Source organism: Eulemur rufifrons, chromosome 24 (genome assembly GCF_041146395.1).
Source record: "Eulemur rufifrons isolate Redbay chromosome 24, OSU_ERuf_1, whole genome shotgun sequence".
In the NCBI taxonomy this organism is placed as follows: Eukaryota; Metazoa; Chordata; class Mammalia; order Primates; family Lemuridae; genus Eulemur; species Eulemur rufifrons.
Genome location: NC_091006.1, coordinates 9,951,826 through 9,973,771, shown reverse-complemented (window position 1 = coordinate 9,973,771; position 21,946 = coordinate 9,951,826). Strand labels below are relative to the sequence as shown.

At 55.4% G+C, this 21,946-nt stretch overlaps 1 protein-coding gene across 1 annotated transcript; it reads right to left on the bottom strand.

The window, feature by feature from the left end:
• Positions 1–6,730: 6,730 nt before the first annotated feature.
• On the bottom strand, positions 6,731–16,666 carry BCAM (basal cell adhesion molecule (Lutheran blood group)). The gene is made up of 15 exons (XM_069458516.1): positions 16,573–16,666; positions 13,343–13,464; positions 12,559–12,787; positions 12,401–12,471; positions 11,919–12,015; positions 11,651–11,833; positions 11,055–11,191; positions 10,579–10,735; positions 8,988–9,103; positions 8,743–8,881; positions 8,423–8,559; positions 8,119–8,263; positions 7,889–8,033; positions 7,217–7,334; positions 6,731–7,123 (listed from the first exon to the last, which is right to left on the bottom strand). The coding sequence occupies exons 1-15, from the start codon at positions 16,652–16,654 to the stop codon at positions 7,118–7,120; spliced, it is 1,884 nt and encodes a 627-aa protein (XP_069314617.1). The 5' UTR covers positions 16,655–16,666; the 3' UTR covers positions 6,731–7,117.
• Positions 16,667–21,946: the final 5,280 nt, after the last annotated feature.

The following is a 21,946-nucleotide window of genomic DNA, read 5'->3' as shown; positions in this document are numbered from 1 at the left end:
GCTGGGCCATATGTTAAGAAAGACTTTTTTTTTTTTTTTTTTTTTTTTTTGAGACAGAGTCTCACTCTGTTGCCCTGGCTAGAGTGCTGTGGCATCAGCCTAGCTCACAGTAACCTCAAACTCCTGATCTCAAGCAATCCTCCTACCTCAGCCTCCCAAGTAGCTGGGACTACAGGCATGTGCCACCATGCCCGGCTAATTTTTTCTATATATTTTTTAGTTGTCCAGCTAATTTTCTTTCTATTTTTAGTAAGATGGGGTCTCACTCTTGCTCAGGCTGGTCTCGAACTCCTGAGCTCAAACCATCCACCCGCCTCGGCCTCCCAGAGAGCTAGGATTATGGGTGTGAGCCATTGTGCCCAGCCAAGAAAGTTTTTAAATAAGTAGATGTTAAGAAGAAGTATATTGAAAAAAATAAGTAATGTGACCAAATAGCTTTTCTCCAAGGAACATGGTAATTTTAAATGTTTAATAATTTATGATAACATTTGCAGCCAGGCGTGGTGGCTCACACCTATAATCCTAGCACTTCAGGAGGCTGAGGCAGAATTGCTTGAGGCCAGAAATTTGAGACCAGCCAGAGTCCCATAGGGAGACTCCATCTCTACGAAAATGCAAAAAAAAAAAAACAAAAAACAACAACAAAAAAAACATAGCTAGGCTTGGTGGTTTGTGCCTCTAGTCTCAGCTACTTGGGAGGCTGAGGCAGGAGGGTCGATTTGAGCCCAGGAGTTTGAGACTGAAGTGAGCTATTGAGCTCTGATCAGGTGACTGCACTCCAGCCTGGGTGACAGAGCAGGACCCTATCCAGAAAGAAAGAAAGAGAGGAAGAGAGAAAGAGAGAAAGAGAAAGAAAGAAAACAAAAACAAAATTAAAAAAAAAAAAAAAAAGAATGTACATGGCCAAAGACACCTAAAATATCTCACTAAGGTATTTAAAAGGACACACGAAGATTAGTAAAAGTGGTCTCTATATCAAACCCAGAAGCTAGAAAAAACCAAAATCAAGCAAAGTGTGAATGGTTAGGACGATGGAAATAACTTGGATGGGTCTGGGGCAAGGGCACCCTTAAAATAAAAGTCCAAAAGAAACTTCTGGTGAGATGATATTTTGAGCCAAAATATGCAGTATAAGAATGAATGAATTGTGTCAGGATCTGGAAGAAAGGATTTCAGGACAAAAACAGAGCAAGCTCAAGAATACTAAGGTGGGGCTGGGCATGGTGGCTCAGGCCTATAATCCTAGCCCTCTGGGAGGCCGAGGTGGGAGGATCGCTTGAGCTCAGGAGTTCATAGAGACCAGCCTCAGCAAGAGTGAGACCCTCTCTGTGTCCACAAAAAAAAAAAAAAAAAAAAAAAAGGAAGAAATTAGCCAGGCAACTATAAATATGTATAAAAAAAAATATTAGCCAGGCGTGGTGGCACATGCCTGTAGTCCCAGCTACTCGGGAGGCTGAGGCAGGAGGATCGCTTAAGCCCAGGAGTTTGAGGTTGCAGTGACCCAGGCTAATGCCATGGCACTCTAGCCCAGGCAACAAAGCGAGACTCTGTCTCAAAAAGATATAAATATACAAAAAGATAGGGTACTAAGGTGGGAAAGGAATGAAATACCCAGGGACCAGAGAGTACCCAGACTGATACGATGCTGGTGAGGAGAGTGACACTAGGTAAGGCAGGGACCTCTGTAGCCCTTTGTAGGAGCTTGAGTTTTATTCTAAGAGAAATGAGAAAACCTTGAGTCACTGAAGGGCTTCTAATCTGCTTTATGTTTTAAAAGGGCATCAATTTGGAGAACAAACAGTGCGAGTAAGCATTAGGAGGCTCATGGAACAGTATGAGATTGTGGTTTAAGAATGATCTGGGCTGGGCACCGTGGCTCACGCCTGTAATCCCAGCACTTTGGAAGGCCGAGGTGGGAGGATCTCTTGAGGTCAGGAGTGTGAGGTTGCGGTGAGCTATGATCATGCTACTGAACTCCAGCCTGGATAAGAGAATGAGACCCTGTCTCAAAACCAAAACAAAACAAAAAAGAGCAATGGTTCAGCCCTTACTGGTTGATGAACTCCTCTGTGCCTCAGTTTTTCCATTTGTAAAATGGGAATAATAGCACACTTACCTCATAGGGTAGTGGCAAGGATGAAAATACACTGATGTTTGTATTACATTTAGAACAGCTCCTGGCAAGTAGCATTTGCTTAAAAAACTATGTTTATTTTATTAGCATATATATGGAACAATACACAAAAATGGACAAAATCATCTAATGGGGTTAGTAAGGCTGGGCATATGGGAGTCTGAACAGAAGTGAGGCTCACTAATGTATATCCATATATATATTTCTAAAAATTTTGAAATGTAAAGTATTGCTTCCTAGAACAAATTTTTTAAATTATACTGTAGTTTATAGACCCCTATAAGCGTGTTAGTTTTTTTTGAATTTTTACGATTTTAGATTTAAGAATCTCACCTTAAAAGGATAGGAAGAATTACTGAAAGGTAATGTTTAAAATTTTAATTGCTATAAGTACTGGAGCCATAAAATAATGCTGTGGAGCATTTGCTTTTATAACTGCATTGATCCAGGTGAAAGAGGATGCAGCTTTGACTGATGGCCATGAAACTGTATGTACAAAGGGCTGCAGCTGTAGGGGGAATAGAGTTAAAAGGTTTATTGAACATGGGGACCCTGGGGAGAAGTGGTCAGAAAAGAGAGCTGTAAGTACGGTGGGACTCTATGGGAAGTGTGTTGGGTTGTGTGAGCGAGGAAAATGGAGAAATCAGGATAAATTCTTCAGCTGGGCGTGGTGGAACGCACCTGGAGTCCCAGCTACTCAGGAGGCTGAGGCAGGAGGATCACTTGAGCCCAGAAGTTTGAGGTTGCTGTGAGCTGTGATGACGTCACTGCACTCGAGACTGGGAGACAGAGTGAGACCCTGACTCAAAAAATAAAAATAAAAATAAAAATAAAAAGATACATTCTAAGTTTCTGGCTCGCCCAACTGGAGGGCAGGGATAGCATTTATGCGATGAGAAAGACTGGGGGTCAACTTAGGACATAATAGTTTTGAGATATCCACGTGGGATTTTTTTTTCTTTTAAGAGACAGGGTCTTGCTATGTTGCCCAGGCTGGTCTCAAACTCCTGGCCTCAGCCTCCCAAGCAGCTGGTATTACAAGCACCAGCCACTGTGCTGGCTCCATGGAGGTATTTTAAGTACAGTTGACCCTTGAACGACACAGATTTGAACATAACGGGGCCACTTACAGGCGGATGTTTTCAACCAAACGCTAATCAAAAATACAGTATTTGAGCGTGTATATGGAAGTATGGAGGGCCGACTTTTCCTGTATGCGGGTTCCACAGGGCCCACTGTGAGACTTGAATATGTGAGGATTTGGGTTTATACAGCATTGGGGTGGCAGCAGGTAGGAGTGAGGGGGAGGAAGAGGGAGTCCTGGAACCAATCTCCCCGCCCCCCCGCCCCGTGCATATACTGAGGGACAACTACCGTTGCTTGATGGGTCGGTGCTTACCAGACAGTTGTGAACTGAAGATATAAAACTCTTCAACTTTTGCAAAGAGAAGATGTACTATTTAAAGGCACTCAAATTCTAAGGAATTCATCTTATGGATAGATCACACATGGGTAAAATGATATTTGTACAAAGTATTCATTAAAACATTATTTTTGGCCGGGCGCGGTGGCTCACACCTGTAATCCTAGCACTCTGGGAGGCCGAGGTGGGCGGATCGTTTGAGCTCAGGAGTTCGAGACCAGCCTCAGCAAGAGCGAGACCCCATCTCTACTAAAAATAGAAAGAAATTATATGGACAGCTAAAAAATATATATAGAAAAAATTAGCCGGGCATGGTGGTGCATGCCTGTAGTCCCAGCTACTCGGGAGGCTGAGACAGGAGGATCGGTTGAGCTCAGGAGTTTGAGGTTGCTGTGAGCTAGGCTGACGCCATGGCACTCACTCTAGCCTGGGCAACAGAGTGAGACTCTGTCTCAAAAAAAAATAAATAAATAAAATAAAATAAATAAATAAATAAATAGAACATTATTTTTAATGGCACAGACCACAGAAAATAGATTGGGATAAAAATTTTGTAAGACTAGAAGTTAATATTCCTATTGTGCAGAGATAGCCTATAAACCAATAAGAAAACGTAAACAACCGAAAAGTAGGCAGAGTGTATGACAATTCACAAAGCAGGGAGAGCAAGTGGCCTGTGAACATATAGAGAAACACCCTTTTCACAAGAGAGGTCAGAGAATCCAAATTAGAACACGATGAAAATGTCGTTGTAGTGAACTCCTGTGCTTGGATGTTGCCTCAGCATCCATTCTGAGAACGTTTCACTTTGTTGTTCCAGAAGCAGGGCTTAGTCACCCTTGACAGCTTCCCGTTCTCTGTCTACTCCCAGTTCCTTAATGCGTTTGATCCAGACGTCTGCCTTATACAGCCGGCTCCTGGTGACCCCTCCCTACGGAACAGCTAGAAACAGCCACCCGCTGGCCTTGTGAGGCGAGCTGCCCTCTTCTCCCCGGATCTGTACGTAATAAACTGCTGCTGCTAGTTCGTGTGTTTCGTTGACTCTCACCTCTGCGAGACGGTCCTCTGTGTCTCACCGGACAGACACATCTGAACCTAACTTCTTCCTCGGTCAGGGCTTTCCTAGAGTGTGGCTATGTTGGGAGGAATAAACTCGACGACACAGGTCAGACAAGAACCACAGGGGCATCTGCCAATACAAACAAGTTTCTCATGAGAGGGACACCTGGTGGCAGGTAGGACACTTAGGCATTAGGCCAGGCACCAGGGTAAAGTATCCCGGGAAAGGCACACAGTAAACACCCACGATCACATCCCTGGAGCCCCGTCAGGGCAGCGCTAGAGTTTATAGCCACTCTCATGAGAGAAACCTCGAGACCAAATAAGAAAGAAAAAAAAATGCAACGGCCGTTTTTTTTTTTTTTTGCCCATGAAACAGGCAACAATGCGAAGGCTGACTACAAGTGTTGGCAAAAATATGGGGTCACGGGCACCCTCATACACACTGATGGAGTGTGAATTGCTAGAACTTCTAGGGGAAGTAAGCTGTTAAAAAATTTTTTCGTAGTCGCAGACGTTTTACAATGGGTCTATACATACAAAAGAATACATCTGAGAAATTATGCAATTTACCTAAGTAAGTGTTCAAAGAAAAGTGATGGTCTTCACCAAAAAATTGGATCTAAATTAACGTCATTTTTATGTGTTTATCCTTTTCATTGTCCTGTCTTGTCCACAAGAATGTAAGCTCCATGAAGGCAGGGACTTCACGCACCTTTTCACCACTGAATGACGACCCTGCGGAGTGTAGGCACTCGACAGATACTTCCTGAATGAGGTCCAGCAACTCAAGAAGTTAGAAAAAAGGCAAAAAATCAGCCCAAGTTTTGGTGAATGAGTCAGAGACGGCAGGCAGGCAGGCAGGCAGGCAGTCGTAGTGGTGGTGGGTTAAATCAAGGAATGAATATTCGCAAAGCGAAAATTTTAAGGAGCGCCTCCTACCACCTGGCAGTTCAAAAGCAGATAAGAACCTCGCTTTTGTTTTAAGCGATTCAATAAACCATGGGACCTGAGCACCTTAGCTCGGCTCCTGGGGCTCTGGGCAGACTGCTTGGTCACCAGGAGGCTTCTACAGCATCCTGTCAATTTCCCACAGTGACAGACCCTGCTGTGTCCACTTTGTGGCTGAGCAAACTGAGAGTAGGGAGTGGGGTCACTCACCTGAGATGAATGGCCGTGGGGGGCGCCTGAGTGCGGAGGGCACCCCACCCCCACACCGCTGTCCCCTCCGGCTCCCCGGCTAGCACCGCATGGCCGTGATCCTGCCCCTCTGCACAGCCCCAGCCGGCCAGTGCAATTTCTCTCCATTTCATGTGCAAGAAAGGCTCAGGGAGGCGAAGTCACTAGGCCCGAGTCACATGCGGCCACCTCCTGCTACCCTCCGCCACCCTCGGGAGTGCTCCTGGGCTGCTTCTCACGTTTTCTCTCTTTTTTCTGACTGTAACGACCTCTCTGAATCCCACTTCTGTGCATCTCTCCTTGTCTCTCTCTGTCTCCAAATCTCTTTCTATTCTAGGGCTGGGTCTTCTCATCTAGGGGCTTCCCAGCCCCTTCCTCCTACCTCCTGCTACGCGGTCCCATCCTCTCAAATCCCTGTTCCTGGGGCTCAGAAAGTCTGTGCGTCTCCTCTCTGCCCCGGCCCCGCCATCTGGATTCCTCAGCCACCCCTGCTTCCCCGGGGAATCCCGGCTGCAGGGACCACGACCTCCCCAGAGGAGGTGGCTCCAGGCCTAATTCCCTCAGCTCCGTGGCTGAGAGAGATTTTCCTATCCCAGCTTCAATTCCCCCCGGGGCTCTGGCAAGGGAGACTGGGAACTTCTACTTAAGGGACAGCACCCCATCCCCGGGCAGGCCCTGGTCCTCAGGGGCCAGGCCCAGTGTCCTCTGAGCCCCGGCATCTCTCCCCTCCACCCTCGGCCAGCTAAGTCATCCTCTGCGCCCCGGTGCATATTCTCTCTCTCTCTCTCTCCTTTCTCCATGACATCAGGGCTTCTCTGAGGTCCAGCAAGGGAGGGGACAGGGAGAGGCTGGGAGGGGAGAATCACCTGCACCGCCCCTCCCCCCAGAGGCGGCGCCAGCCACAGGATGGTATCGATGTGACAGACAGCATTTATTCCAGACTCCAGTGTCCACAGATGATGGGGGGCGGGGGCGGGATCCAGTGTCAGACTATGCAGCAGGACGTCAGGTGGGGGGACCAGCAAGGGAGGCAGGAGGTAAAAATAGCCCGGGCCAGCGGACCCTCGAACCTCGTCCCAGGCCAGGCCCTGGGCGTGGGTCCAGGAGCTATTCTGGGGCCTGGGAGAGTCACACTCCCTGGAGGAAGGTCCCCTCCCTCCTTCCCTCCCGCTGTGGGTCCCTGCTTGGCCAGCAGAGGAAGGAAGGGAGGGCCGGGGCAGGGAGAGGGAAGAGGGAAGGCGGGGGCGGCCGGCGTGAGCAGGGCGGCTTGTCTGATGCCTGCAACTCTGTGTCCAGCGACCGCCTCTAGGAGGTCCTTGCGCTCAGCACTGGGGAGAAGACGGGGAGGTCAGCCTGTGCCCGGGGGCTGTTCCACTGTCCAGCAGGTCCCCTCTCACCAGGCGGCCCAGGCCCTCACCTACCTCATCTCCGAAGCCCCCACTGCCACCCCTGGTGCCTCCAGAGGCCCCTCCCACGAGAAGGCCCGTCTGCTCTGGTCGCTCTGACCCTGAGTGTCTCAGCTCTGGCTCTCCAGGTGGCCTGGGGGGGGGAGGAGGCAGCGTGTTGGGGTGGTCATGGCTGGGAGCTGGGGATGGGAGGTGAGGATGGGGTGGTGCTGGGTCAGGGTGGACTCTGGGGTGGGCAGGAATGGGTTGGGGATGGCGTAGGAGTGGCAATGGTGTTGGGGTGAGGGAAGGGGACAAGGATAGGGTTGAAGATGCTGTTGGGGTTGGCTTTGGGATGGGTCTGGAATGGCGCTGAGGGTGGCCCTGTGGTTGGGATGGTTAGCAATGGGAAGGGGGATGTGGCTGAAGTTGGGTCTGGTGACAGTCCTGGGCTGGCTGGGGATGTGTGGCCAGGGAAGGGCTGGATGGTGAGAGGTTGGACTTGGAGGAGCAGCTAGGGGAGAGGTGGGGGCGTGGTTAGGGTTGGGCTGGAGATGGGCGTGGTCCCGTGTTGAGTCAAGGCTGCAGACAGGTTAGCGGGGATGGGTTTGAGGGTGGTTATGGGCTGGGCTGGGCTGGGCTGGGCTGGGCTGGGGATTGGAGACAGGGCTGGCATATGAGGTCACTCGGAGGTTGCAGGTCACTCACGGAGCCCCCTTCTCCCCGCGCCGGCAGCAGCCAGGGCGTCCCTTGCGCCTCATGCAATAGAAGGCAGCGACGACGAGCAGCAGGAGGCCCACGCTGACCGCCACGGCCATGACAGCCACTCCAGCCTGGGGGATCTGGGGGGCCACTGCAGGGACGGGACAGTGGGGGTCAGGCAGCTGGGCTGTGTCTGCTCCACACCTGGCTCCCGTCCTGCCACCGTGGGTACTCACCGGTGCCGAAGTGGAAGACGTGCCGGCTGCTCCCGTGGGGGTTGGAGGCCTCACAGGAGACGCCGTCTTGGCTCAGGGCACTGGTCACTTTCAGGGTCAGGGAGCTGCTCACCCAGCCCTGCCTCCCGGGCACCGGCTCTGCCGACTGTGGAGGCTTGGGTCAGGCCGGGCCCTGGGATCAGGGCTGGGGTGAGGGTGGAGGTGAAAGATGTCCAGTCCCCGGGGAGCAGGCAGTCAGTGAGGGGGTGTCCCCTGAGGGGATGGGGGAGGGTGCCTGGGCCCCGAGGTGTTGAGGGTCCCTTACGCTGCTGCCCGGCTGGCTCCAGGTGAGTTTGGGCTCCGGGTAGCCGCGGGCAGAGCAGACCAGCGTGGCTTCGTCTCCTTCCCTCCAGCTGCTCTCTGCCTTGGGCTCTGTCTCCTCTGCCCTCAACTCCGGTGACCCTGGGGGTGGTGGGGACAGGAGCGAGTGAGAGGAAGGCACACAGGGGAAGAGAAAGGAGGGAGGGAGAGATAAGGAGAGAGGAGAGAAACAGAGCAGAAGGTAGAGGCCCGGCCACGGACTCGTCGGATTTGTCCTGGCCACCACCCCCACGGTCCCCATCCAAGCCTCCCCCACCCCCGCACCTTGGACCAGCAGCTCGAAGCTCTGCTTGCGGCTGAGGGACACCGTGGGCATGAAGGCCTCGCACGTGTAGGTGCCGGCAGAATCGAAGGTGACGGAGCTGAGGGAGAGTGTGGGGCCGTCCCCCAGGGGCACCGAGTCCTGGGGAGGGGGGCGGAAAAGGAGGCCGTGGGAGAGGGTGAGGGTGGGCGGAAGAGGAGGGAGTAGGCCGAGGGTCCGAGGGCCAGGGGGGTCCCTTCCCTCTCACCTTGGTCCAGCGCAGGGAGGGGCTGGGCAGGCCTCGCACGGAGCAGTTCACGGCTGCGCTGCTCCTCAGCGGCAAGGAAAGCTCCTCCCTGGCGCTGAGCTCGAGGGGGTCCAGGTCTGGAGGGGGTACAGTCTGTCACCTTTTCCAGCCCCTTGCCCACTCGGTTGGGGGCTCTCCGGGGCTGTCAGGGACACAGACATCAGTGGACAATCACAAGCAGAGAATGACAGACGTTCCTCCTCGCTGTCCCCATCTCCATGAAGTCACTCTCCCGTCCAGGCCCTTGAGCCAGAATCTAGGATCCAACTCCGAAATACACGCCCAAGTCGGCTGCTTTTCCCCAGAGCAGACATCTGAGCCCAAGGTTAATGGCTAACCCTGAGGGCGTGAGGTGTCCCTTGCCTTCTCCTCCCTGTCACCCCACACCATCCTTCCCGCAGGTCTTTATCTGCTCTGATCCCCACATCTCTTCATGTCTGACCCCGGGTCTGACTGTCTCGACCACCTCCTCCTGCCTGGTCTGCCCGTCACTCTTGTCCTCTCCAGTCCTCCTCCCCTGAGCAGCCAGAGGGACAAAACACACTGGTCAGCCCCCTACAGTGGCTCCCCAGTACCCTTGGCCTACAAGATCCTTCCTGGTCTCCTCCCACCTCCCCCACTTGCCCACTGAGCTCCAGCTGCCCTGTCCTCTTGCTTTTCTTCTTGAGTAGACCAAGTTGGGTCCTGCCTCAGGGCCTTTGCACTTGCTCTCTGTGCCTGGAAAGCTCTTCTTCTAGCTCTTTGCGTCTCTGATTCCACTCTTTGGTTTCTTGCTCAAATGTCCCTTCCTCACAGACCCCCTATTGTGGACACCCAGATCTTCCCTATAGCACTGAAGGATTTATTCCACCAGCTGCTGAGAAGGATGACAGCTGTCAGCCTGCAGCTGTCACCCCTCTCTGGGAACTGCCTCAGCTGTTGAGACCTCCTCACCCAAGGTCACGCCCCTTCCTGGGGCAGCACACGTGCATCTAATATTTGGCACAGGGTCTACCCCGGGAAGGGACATGTAAGGGGTGCCGACGAGGCGGAGCAGAGGCTCTGCCCAGGGCTTGGGTGTGAGCAAACTGAAACGGGTTCTTCGAAGCCTGGGATCCAAGAGATTGGTTAGAAGTAGACGGTAAGGAGGGTGGGGAGTTCAGGTAGGAATGAGGACAGGACCCTGGGGGGCTGGGGGGATAAGGAGGCAGCTTTGACTGGGGAGAAGGATCAGCTGGAGCAAAGCTGGCCAGGTGGGCCTTGAAGGCCATGGTGAGGCACCTGGGTTTTCTCCCAAGGGCACTGGGGAGCCATGGCAGGTTCTGAGCAGAGGAGGGTCAGGTGTGTGCTATGGAAAGAGCTCTCTGGCTGCCTTGTATGGAATAGATTGGAGCGGGCAGGGGTGGGGATCTCGCAGAGAGAGAATCAGGGCAATCACCATAGACGTGCAGGGAAAAGGTTCAAGGCAGAATATTCAGGATGCCCGAGCAAGTGCAGGGCTGTGGGCGGGGAGGATGAGGAAACAGCTGATGCCAGGGCCCCGCCTGTCCTCCCCTCTCTCCCGGGCTCTCACAGGCCACGTGCAGCTCCAAGGTCTGGGAGAGTTGCGCGTCCTCAGCAGCGTCATAGTCTTCCACTTTGCAGCCGTACGTTCCGCTCTGGCCTCGATGCACCCCAACCAGGGTCAAGTTCCCCTCCAGGTTTATATTCAGCACTTCCTCCTGGTTGTCCTAGGTGACCAGGGACAAGGAACCAGGCTCAGGAGCCACCCTAGTACAGCGCGGTTATGCTAGGTCAGGGGTCATCAAGTTAGTGTCATTCTAGGACACGGCCCATTCAAGTCAGGGATCACGGGTCACCCAAGTCAGGCACCGTGTTAAGTCATGACTCTCTCAAATCAGGGGTCAGAGGTCCCTTTAGCTAGTTGGTCACCAGGTCAGTGGCTTGCTATGCCAGGGGCCACCCAGGTCCAGCATCAGAAGTTGATGCAGATTAATACAGCGCAGAGGTCAGGGGCTGGAGTCCCAAAGGGACCGTAGGGTGGGTCACCTGAAGGCGGAAGAACATGTACTCTGGGCTGGGGCTGCCGTCCCCCTGGCAGAGCAGCTGGACAGAATCGCCCTCGCGCACCCAGCCCGCCGTGGTGGACGGGCTGCCCACCCAGAACTGCACGTGCTCCGTGGGATCTAAGGGCAGAGGAGACGGGAAACGTGATCAGGCGACAGGCCGGGCTGGCTGAAGGCAGAGCTCTGCATCAAAGGGGAGGTCCTATGTTTCAAGGCTCAGATTCACACTTATTCTGAGATGGGGGTGCCAGGGTTCAGAGGTTGAGGTAAGCTGAGGGCATAGGTCAAGGGTCAGGGGTCAGTGTGGGTGACAGGTCAGTGAGAGATTTGGGGCCACATGTCACATGGGGGCCCAATTCAGCATGAGAGGGTGGGGCACATCGTTTAGTCCTAAAACTCCACGGGGTTCAGGGTGCTTTGCGGGGGTCAGAAGTCAGGATGGGGCTTGTGCTACCATTTGAGGTCAGAGGTCGGTGGCCAGCACCAGCACGTATTTCAGCGGGAGGCAGGGGGGTGGCCGGCCAGAGGGGAGAGGTGTGGAGTCCGAGGTCAGGGAGTCAAGGGCCAGTGTGGACTCACAGTGAAGGGTGAGGCGGAAGGGGGGGCTCTCCAGGCGGCCGTGCTGGCCTGAGGGCAGCCTGTAGTGGGCGGCACAGTGGAAACTGGAGTCTCGGTCGGCCTTGTGGAGCCGCAGGTAGAGGGTGCTGCTGAGAGAGAGCAGGCCCGAGGTCTCCCGGACAGTGCGGCTGGTCATGTAGCCCTCTGCGAGAGAGGGGGGAGGCGGTCAGCCAGCCCCCAGCCGCCACCTGCCCCAGCCCACGTGTCGCTGGGCTCCTGCACTGCTCACCTGAGTTCACCTCCATGGGCACCTCCAGGCGCTGCCCATCCTTATACCACGTGATCTGGGGGACCGGGTTCCCGTTCCGGCTGCTGCAGGTGGCAATCTGAGGCCGACAGGGCATGGCCTGGGCTCTGAGCCAGGACTCCGAAGTCTGGGTCTCCCTTCCCGCAGTTCTCCTAACCCCACACTGCCCGGGACCCAGAAGTCCAAAGCCCGAGCAGCCCCCTACTCCTCGGACTGAGGAGCCCAGGCCTCCAGCCCCCTCCTCCAGCAGGACCCGGGATTCTGGGCCCACAGCCTCTACTTCCCAGGACACAGGCGTCCAGGACCCCTGCCCCTCCCCCATCCTACCCCGGAGTCCAGGCCTCCCAGCCTGCTCCTCCCCTGGTCCCAGAGTCCAGGTCACTGCTCGGTTAGGACCCAGGTGTCCAGGCCCCCTGTCCCCTCCTCCCCAGGAGCCCTGGAACCAAGGTCCATCCCTGAGGTACCTGCTGGGCAGAGTCTTCCATCACAGACACTGTCCCTCTGTTGGGGGACACCTCAGGGGCCTCTGGCTTTGCTAATGGGGAAGATGTTCATGTCAGGAGCCCCCTCCCCCCGGCACTCACCTGCCCGCCCCCTCCCAGGGGTGCCCACGGACACTCACCAAACACACTGAGCCTCGCGGTGGCCTCAGCGGTGCCTGCCGCCCCAGCCCTCACCACGCACACATAGTCCCGCTCGTCGCCCACCTGGGCCTCCGCCAGCACCAGGCGTCCCTGGGAGTCCAGCTGGTACGGGGGGCTGCGGCCCCGGGTGTCGTGCACCGTGCCCTGGAGCTCGGAGCCCTGCAGCTCAGCAGAGGCCAGGCGGCGGCGGGCCCCGGAGCGGTCGGTCTGCGGGTGGGTGGGCGCTCAGCTCCGGCCGCCTGGCCCGCTCAGCCTTGGCCTCTCTCCACGGCCCCTGTGCTCTTTGCTGCCCCACAGGGCTGCGTCTTTCCCCTTGTTATCACTCTCTGGTCCCTCTGTCCCTCTCCACCCTGCCCGCCCCTGCTCCTTATCTCTTCTCAATTTTTCTGTCTCCCTTTCTCCATCTCACGCTGTTCTCATTTTTCCTCCTCTCTGTCTCTCCCACTCCCGCCTGTCTCTCATTTTCTCTCCTCTTTAGTCTTGTCTCCAAGTCTCTTGCTTTCTTGGTGTCTGTCTCTGATTGATCTCTCTTACAACAGCCAGCCGTGTGGTGGAGAACTTCATTCTAGACTCAGCCGAGCCCAGACACCTGGGACCTTGGAGAGCCCCTTCCCTCGCTGGGCCTCAATTTATTACTCCATCTGTAACACGGAAATACAGCTTGGGGGATCTCTTACAGTCCTTCAGGCCCTGATGAGTGTTTGTCACCTGCTGTGCCGATTCCCAGCCCCCCTCCCCTCCCCCCCAGCCCGAAGCACTCACAATAAACCATTCCAGCACATAATGGTCGTGGGCTCCCAAAGGAGTGCAGTCCAGGGTGACAAGCTCCCCTCGCATCACCTCCACCAGGGGGGGCACAGACAGGTGCACCTCAGCCTGGGCACCTGTGGGAGAGCAGTGGAGGCATCTCCCACCACACTGACAGAAAGAGCCTTCCAGGCTGGGTGCGGTGGCTCACACCTGTAATCCCTGCAATCCCACCCAGCACTTTGGGAGGCCAAGGTGGGTGGATCGCTTGAGGCCAGGAGTCTGAGACCAGCCTGGGCAACATAACAAGACTGTCTCTACAAAACCATTTCAAAATTAAAAAGAAAAATTAGCCAAGGCCGGGCGTGGTGGCTCACGCCTGTAATCCTAGCACTCTGGGAGGCCGAGGTGGGTGGATCGTTTGAGCTCAGGAGTTCGAGACCAGCCTGAGCAAGAGCGAGACCCCATCTCTACTAAAAAAAATAGAAAGAAATTATACGGACAGCTAAAAATATATATAGAAAAAAAATTAGCCAGGCATGGTGGCGCATGCCTGTAGTCCCAGCTACTCGGGAGGCTGAGACAGGAGGATCGCTTGAGCTCAGGAGTTTGAGGTTGCTGTGAGCTAGGCTAACGCCATGGCACTCACTCTAGCCTGGGCAACAGAGTGAGACTCTGTCTCAAAAAAAAAATAAATAAATAAATAAAAAAATAAAATAAAAAAAAAAAAAAAAGAAAAATTAGCCAAGTGAGGTGGCATATGCATGTAGTCCTGGTTACTAGGGAGGCTGAGACAGGAGGATCACTTCAGCCCAGGAGTTCAAGGCTGCCATGAGCTATGATCATGCCACTGCGACAGAGTGAGACTCTATCTCTAATAAAAAAAAAAGAAAGAGGCAGAGCATGGTGGCTCACGTCTGTAATCCCAGCACTTTGGGAGGCTGAGGTGGGAGAATTGCTTGAGTCTAGGAGTTCGAACCAGCCTGAGCAAGAGTGAGACCCCTATCTCTACAAAAAATATAAGAATTAGCCAGGCATGGTGTGGTACATGCTTGTAGCCCCAGCTACTTGGCAGGCTGAGGCAGGAGGATCGCTTGAGCCCAGGAGTTTGAGGTTGCTGTGAGCTGTGATGATGCCACTGCACTCTAGCTCAGGCAAAAGAGCAAGACCCTGGCTCAACAGAAAGAATGAAAGAGCCCTCCAGACAGGGTTCGTCCTCCTCCAGGACCCAGAAGTCCAGGCCCCCAGCTCCTCCTTCCCCACACCAGGGGGTCCAGGCCCAGCCCATCCTCCTTCAGACCCAGGGGTCCAGGCCCAGCCCCTCCTCCCTCAGACCCAGGGGTCCGGCCCCAGCCCCTCCCCCTCAGACCCAGGGGTCCGGCCCCAGTCCCTCCTCCCTCAGACCCGGGGGTCCAGCCTCAGCCCCTCCTCCCTCAGACCCGGGGGGTCCGGCCCAGCCCCTCCTCCCTCAGACCCGGGGGTCCAGGCCCAGCCCCTCCTCCCTCAGACCCGGGGGTCCAGGCCCAGCCCCTCCTCCCTCAGACCCGGGGGTCCAGGCCCAGCCCCTCCTCCCTCAGACCCAGCTCCTCTCTCCTTCCATCTCTCACTTCTACATTTCTGAGCCTCAGACCCCATCAGTGGTTCCCTCCATCTCTCCCTTACTTGCGGAGAGAGCTGAGAGTTTCTCCCCTGGGCTGCACAGGCCCCCGTGGCCTCTGTTCACTGCTCTTGGGGTTGGCAAATTCCCCTCAAGGGCAGGGCCAGGCCTGGCTCATCCTTTTGCCTCCAGCACCCTGGGCAGGGCCTATCAAAGTGATGTGGGGAACATGTCTCTCTCCATTGTGGTCTTCCTCTCTGCGTGTGTGTCTCCACCTCTCCGTCCCTGTCTGTCTCTCTCAGCCTGTCTCTCTGTCCCCATCTCTCTCAGCTCCTGGTCTCTTCTGCTCTCTCGTGAACGGGGTGGGGAGGGCAGGAGGGCTGGGTGTGGGGCGCAGCTGGGCCTGGTGCTCAGGCAGGATGAGTGTGTGGGGGTGGCAAGGGGGGACAGGGCTGGGCAGGTTTCAGGAATGTGGGAGGGACAGGCTGGCTGAGACCTGCCCGGCCTGGCGCCAGAGCCCCCCGCCCGCCCCTCGGCCCCCCTGTCTCTTGAATAGAATGGTGAAGGGGGTAAGGTGAGTCACCTCAGAACAGGATAAAGTGGAGGCCCAGGATCCTGGGATGAGGGAGCAGGGAGCTAGGGGCCGGGGCTGCTGGCAGGGTCCTGGCAGATAGAGCGGTTCTTGTTGGGAAACTACCATGCTCTCTCACCCTCTGGGCTGGCATCCTGGCATCGGCTCTCAGTTCTTAGAACCTCCCTTCCCCACCCAGCCTGGCCCAGCCCTACCCCTGGGGACCCACATTTGCAATGCTTGTGCCAGGGGCCTGGCTTCTCAGGCAGCTACCTCTGGCCCCAGCCTGTCCCGGGGGAGGGTCATGGGGCCAGGCTGGTGCCTAGAGCTGGATCCAAGCTGCAGATCGCAAGGGTAGGCAAAGAGATTTCTTCTCTCTTCCCCAAGCTCATCTCGCAGTCCCTCTGTCCCCAGCCCCTCGGGCCTCCTCCCCTCCCATCACCACACAGGTGTGTGAATTTATCTGGGGCCGCAGGAAGGGGGCACCGTCACTTGGAAACACTTTGTTCCACTGTCACTGCCCAGGGCTGGTTCCAGCCCTTTCCTGAGGGAGATGGGTTCATTATATAGCCTGGACTCTGAATTTAGGTTGGGGAAACCCTCAAATGTGTATGAATCACTGGTTTCCAGCTGTAGGGTCCTGGCTTCTTGAAGGGGCCCCTGACCCCCCCAAAACTTGAGAACCTTTGTGGGAGGACCCCTGGAGTTTTGGTGTTCTGTGTCCTGGAAGAAGCCACTCTAGCCACTGGAGGCCTGGACTCCTGGGTCTGAAAGAAGAGGGGCTGAGGTCCAGATTCCAGGGTCTGAGGGAGCAGGGGGCTGGGGACCCAGACTCCAGGGTCCTGAGTGGGAAGGAGCTGACTTCTCTGGTCATCTCTGGTCCACTGTCGTAGTATCCCCTAGCTGTCCTGCCTGGCTGTCCCCAGGTCTCTCAGTGGGAGGGGTACCTTCCAATGCTCCCCTTCTCCCTGGGGTCCCCAGATTTTGCTTCTTGGGGTCGCTGAAAGCCCCTTCTCCTTGCTTTCCCAGGGTGCGCAGGGGCCGTCCCCCAGTCCCACCCTGTTAGCCCGAGCATACCTGTGTGCGCCGCCAGCAGGAGCGCCAGCAGCAGCAGCCGCGGGGCCCTGCGCGCCCCGCCTGGGGCGTCCGGGGGCTCCATGTTCGCAGCGCGGCGGCGACTGAGCGGGGACTGCAGCTCGGCGCGAGAGGCCCCGCCCCCGCGGCCCCGCCCCGCCCCGCCCTCGTGGCCCCCCTCGTCCCCCCAAGCCTGGGCGCGGGGCCAGGACCTCCCACTGCCCGGAGCCGACCTCCCAGCGCACGGCCAGGCGCGGGGCTCCCTCCGCCCCCGAGCCCAGGGCTGTCCCGGCTTCGGTTGACCAGCGCCTGCGGCGGGTCCTGAAACCAGTCCAGCCAGTGTCCTGGGCTGGGATCTCAGCGGGCACCCCCGCTCCACTCTGCCTAGGGGCCTTGAGGACTCGGTCCCGCTATGGCCAGTAGCCTTGACTTGCCTGGTCGATGTTAACCAGCTGGCGCTGGTACAACCAGTGGCTCGCGCTGGCCTCTCCCAGGGTAACTAATGGCCCTCAGCATCACCGTGCTTTGCACTGGCCTCTCCCACCACACCCGGCGGCCCAGCCTGGCCAGTGGCCCACGGCCGCTTCTCCCACTGTGCCCGGTGATGCCCTCCCCCGTGGCCAGGGCTCTGCGCTGTTCTCGTTTGACCAGTAGCCTGGAACCGGCCACTCCAATCTCTTATCTCTAATGGTCTCCAAATCCCAGTTCCACCTAGGCCTCTGTGTGGAAGAGGGGGGTGCCCGGAGCTCTCTCCCTCGCTGCCCTTGGAAGGCCCTCCCGCTCTTCCCCCTATCCGGGGAATCCCAGGAATGCCACCCCCCTTCCTCCTTCCTGCTCCCCCCTTCAGTTCCCTCCCAGCCTTGGGGGGAGGGGAGGAGAGTCGGGCTGGCAGGAGCAGGTGAGTGGGGGAGGGGAAGAGGCCGGGGCACCTGGCGGAAGTGGGAGGAGCCCAGGTGGGAAGAGAGGGTCACAAGTCAGACTTGGAGGGTCACAGGTCACAAGTGGGACTTGGAGGGTGACGGGTGAGGAGACTGCTGAGGCTCCTCACAAACCTGGCCAGACGGGGACAAAATCCCAACAGCTGGCTGCGGAGTTTGGGGGAGGGAGATGTTACTGGTTACCTGGGAGAAGTTAGTGCAGGACAGTAGTCAGAATGGGGGCTCTCTGGTCATGTTGGGGGAGGTTCCTCAGCTGAGGGTGGGGTGGAGGGTTGACGGGTCCTGGGGGGAGGGGGCGCTACCCTGCAGCCTGGGCTCTGCCTGGTCAGACAGGGACCCAGGGCTTCGATTACAGTGAGCGGGAGTTATTGGTCAGGCTGGTCGGCAACTGTTGTGCTGGGAAAGAGGACCTTTTAGTATTAGCTGCACCATCCCCTCCTCCAGGAAGCCCTCTCTGCCCCCTGGCTGGGTCAGGTTCCCCTCTGAGCCCCCACAACCCCTGGCCTCCCCCACTTCAGTCCTGCACACTCTGGCAGGTCCCTGTCTGGGGACGGGTCTGTCTCCCTCACTGGACTGTGAGCCTGTGAGGGCAGAGCCAGGGATATCTTGGTCACTGTCACTGTCGTGTCCTCTGTGTTGCCCAGCACAAGACCAGACACAGAGCAGGTGCTCAGGGAAGGCTTGCAAGGCTCAAACCCAGGGACACAGCCTCCAGGCACACTCCCCCAGACGAGATCATCGCAGGACACACAATAGACTCACTCACGGCCACTGCGGTGGCACTCCAAGACAATCCCCAAGTGCTCCCTGGGACAAGCTTACACTGCGACCCCAGGCACGCCTTAGCTCTTCTGTCCCCAGGCTTGTGCACCTGCTGCTTGGGCTGGACCCTGGTAGGTAGGTGCCTTCTCATCGGCCACCCCCTTGTACCTTCCTCAAGCACGGGGCCCCCTGAGGTCCTACGTGAGGGGAGGACTAGATGGGGTGTGCAGAAGGAGGGAAGCCATAAATACCAGCCACAGCCCCTCACAGACGTGCAGAAACTAGTCTTGTAACATCATCTGCCTTTGTCCCTTACAATTTATTCCCACAAAACAGCCAGAGGGATCCCGTTAAAGTGTGAGTCAGCTCATGTCACTCTTCTGCAGAGTCCTCCCATGGCTCTTATCTCACTCAGAGGACAAGCTGAAGTTCTCCCCACAGCTCATGAGGTCCTTGATCCTGTGCCTTTATCTCCCTGACCCCGTCTCTCACTCACTTCCCCTCACCAGCTCCTCTCTTGTCATACTGGTCTCTCTGCCGCCATGCTCTTCCTTCAACACGGCAGGCACGTGCCAGCCTCGGGACCTTCACACTTGCTCTTCCTGCTGCTGGGACATTCTCCCCCCACATAGCTTCCTCCGGCACTGGCTTCAAATCTCAGCTAGGCGCAGTGGTTCATGTTTGTAGTGGCTCATGCTTGTAGTTCCTGTAACCCTAGCACTTTGGGAGGCCAAGATGGGAGGATCACTTGAGGCCAGGAGTTCAAAACCAGACTGGGCAACATGGCAAGACCCCCAACCCCTATCTCTACAAAAAATAAAAAAAATTAGCCGGGTGTGGTGATGCATGCCTGTAGTATCAGCTACTTGCAGGGCTGAGATGGGAGGATTCCTTGAGCCCAGGAGTTCAAGGCTGCAGTGAGCTCTGATCTCACCACTGCACTCCAGCCTGGGTGACAAAGCAAGACCCTGTCTCTAAAACAAAGCAAAACAAAGCTCTTCTCAAACCTACCTCATTAAAGAGCTTTCCTTGACCAAACTATCTAAAATTGTAGCAATTCCTGCTGTCCTCGCCACTCCTTATTGCCCTTATCTGACTACATTTCCCTCTATGGCATTTATTGCTTAGTTATTTTTTGTTTGTCTTGCACAGATTACAAACTGCAAAAGAACAGGAACTTTCTTTTGTCTACTAATGTATCTCCAGGGCCTAGAACAGTGCGTGGCATGAGGAAGACATGAGTAAATATTTGTGGACCAAATTAAGTGATACTCAATTCCATCCTTGCTGTCTCATGTGTATATACTTATATATCTTCAATCACAAGCCTTATCTTTTTCCTACCTTTCTCCCATTATTTTACACACAGTGTGTGATGGTTAACTTTACTTTTTTAATTCATTAATTTATTTTTTGAGACAGGGTCCTGCTCTATCAGCTGGGCTAGAGTGCAGTGGCGTCATCATAGCTCACTGCAATCTCAAACTCCTGGCCTCAAGCGATCCTCCTGCCTCCGCCTCCCATGTAGCTGGGATTACAGGATTGCACCAACACACCCAGCTATTTCTTCTAGTTTTTGTAAACACAGGAGCTCACTCTTGCTCAGACCGGTCTCAAACTCCTGGCTTCAAGCAATCCCCTGCTTTAGCCTCCCGAAGTGCTAGGATTACAGGCGTGAGCCACCACGCCCTGCCCTGATAGTTAACTTTAAAATGAGCTCACAGCTTGTAGAATACGGGGATCACGGCCCATTTGGAGGGGAATGTTTATTCCAAGATGATTCCCGTCTCAGGTCTGGAAAATGGAACTACTGAAATTTTGTGCTGTTTTGGGCAGCAGTGTGAATGCATTTTTGATTGTAGAAGGAGAGTTAGTTGTAAGGGGAGAGTTTAGATAAGAACTTTTGGGGGAGGAGTATACATATAGAACAAAAAACGTATCGATATTGAGCATTTATAGGGGCAGACTGAAGTGGACTTTTCTTGGTGGGGGGGTTTACCTGGCATCTGCCCCTCCCACGCCCCGCCCACATTTGGAGAAATCCCTGTTGTCTGAAAGCCTGGTACCCTCTGTTGAAGCCAACAGGACAGATGCTCGCCTTCTTGCCAACCCCTGTTGGCCAATCCTTTCACACTTTTGAATCAGGAGGTAATATTGCAAAAGGAGCAGCAATTGGCTAATGTATTCCAGCCATAGAAGCTGGGGCAGATTCTATTTTCCAAAGATGGTTGCAACAAACTCTCTCATCCCACATGCTCTTCTACAATCAGAGCTTGACACTTTCCATCAAGAGGCGGAGCCTATGACTCCTGCTCTCAAATCTGTGCAGTTTTGTAACTTTCGTGTAACCAACAGAATACAAGCAGAAGCGACAGTGCATGACGACCAAGATGAAGTAGAAAAAGCCATGCAGCTTCTGCCTGAGTCACTGGAATACTGTCCATGGAGCCTTCAGCCACCAGGTAAGCAGTCTGACTACCTTGAGGCAGCCATGCTGTGGGGAAGCCCAAGCCGGCCTGTGTGGAGACACATGGGGAGGCTCTGAGACTGCAGAGAGACACCTGTCCAGCCCCAGCTGTCCTCCTCCAGGCACTGCTGGTTGCACCCTGAGCCAGAACCAACCCGGCATGGCCTTCCCCAAATCCTGGTCGATAGAAACCATGAGAGGTAATGCAATGATTGTTGTCATTTGCCACTAAGTCCAGAGTAAATTGTTGCGAGCAGCTAATGAGAAGAGCATCCTGTTTCTGGGGCAGCGGAGGCCATGAGACGCTAGAGTATCCAGCGGTTATCGGGGCACCAGCGTGTCCTCATCAGACCGGTTCTGTGGCGTGACTGTGTCTGGATTACTGCTGCTGGCACGCTGCCAGTGTTCCTGCTTTCCAGTCCTGGTTCTCTAGTCACTCCTGGGATTCTGCGAGTGACCCCAAATCCTCTCAATACGTTGCCTTTCTGGCCCAGACGTGGATTCAGTTGCTTGGAACTCAATCTGTGATACATCCTTTCAAGTCCCTTGTCCAGTGCGATACTTTTTCATCATCTTTGAAGTCTCAGCTCAGACATCCCCTCCTCCTGGAAGCCCTACCTGACCTCCCAGGCTGGGCCAGTCACCCCCTCTGGGCTCCTGCAGCCCCTTGGGCTCCCCCACCCCAACCCTGCCCACTCTGGGTCATCTCCGTCTGGGGACAGGTCTGTCTCCCCTCCTGGATTATGAAGCCAAGGGGGGCAGTGACCAAGGTGGGCACAGGGCAGGGACTCAGGGCATGTAGACTGCTCTGAACTGAGGTGGAGAGAAGTGTGGGTCCCTCCATGAGTGATGAGGTGGGGACCCACCCGCTGCCTCAGCTCCTTGTACACTAGAAGTTTTACTGTTACTTGGAAGAAGGATCCCAGAGGGGGAGGACGAAGGGAAGAGGGAGGGACAGAGAGCAGGTTGTGGAGACACTGGGCACATAACTCTCAAGGAAATGTGTGTGGTCTTTTTGATTAGGGCCTTAGAACTTGAATATCTGGATCTGGGTCCAGGCATTTTTTTGCCACGATGGGGGAGGGGAGTTGGATGGCTGGTTCTCTGAGAACTTGGGACTGTGGATGCCTAAGTCCTGAGGGCAGGACTCCTGGGACTGACAGAGGAGGCTGGGGCCCAGATTCTGTTTGAAGGTCTGAGGGAGGAGGGG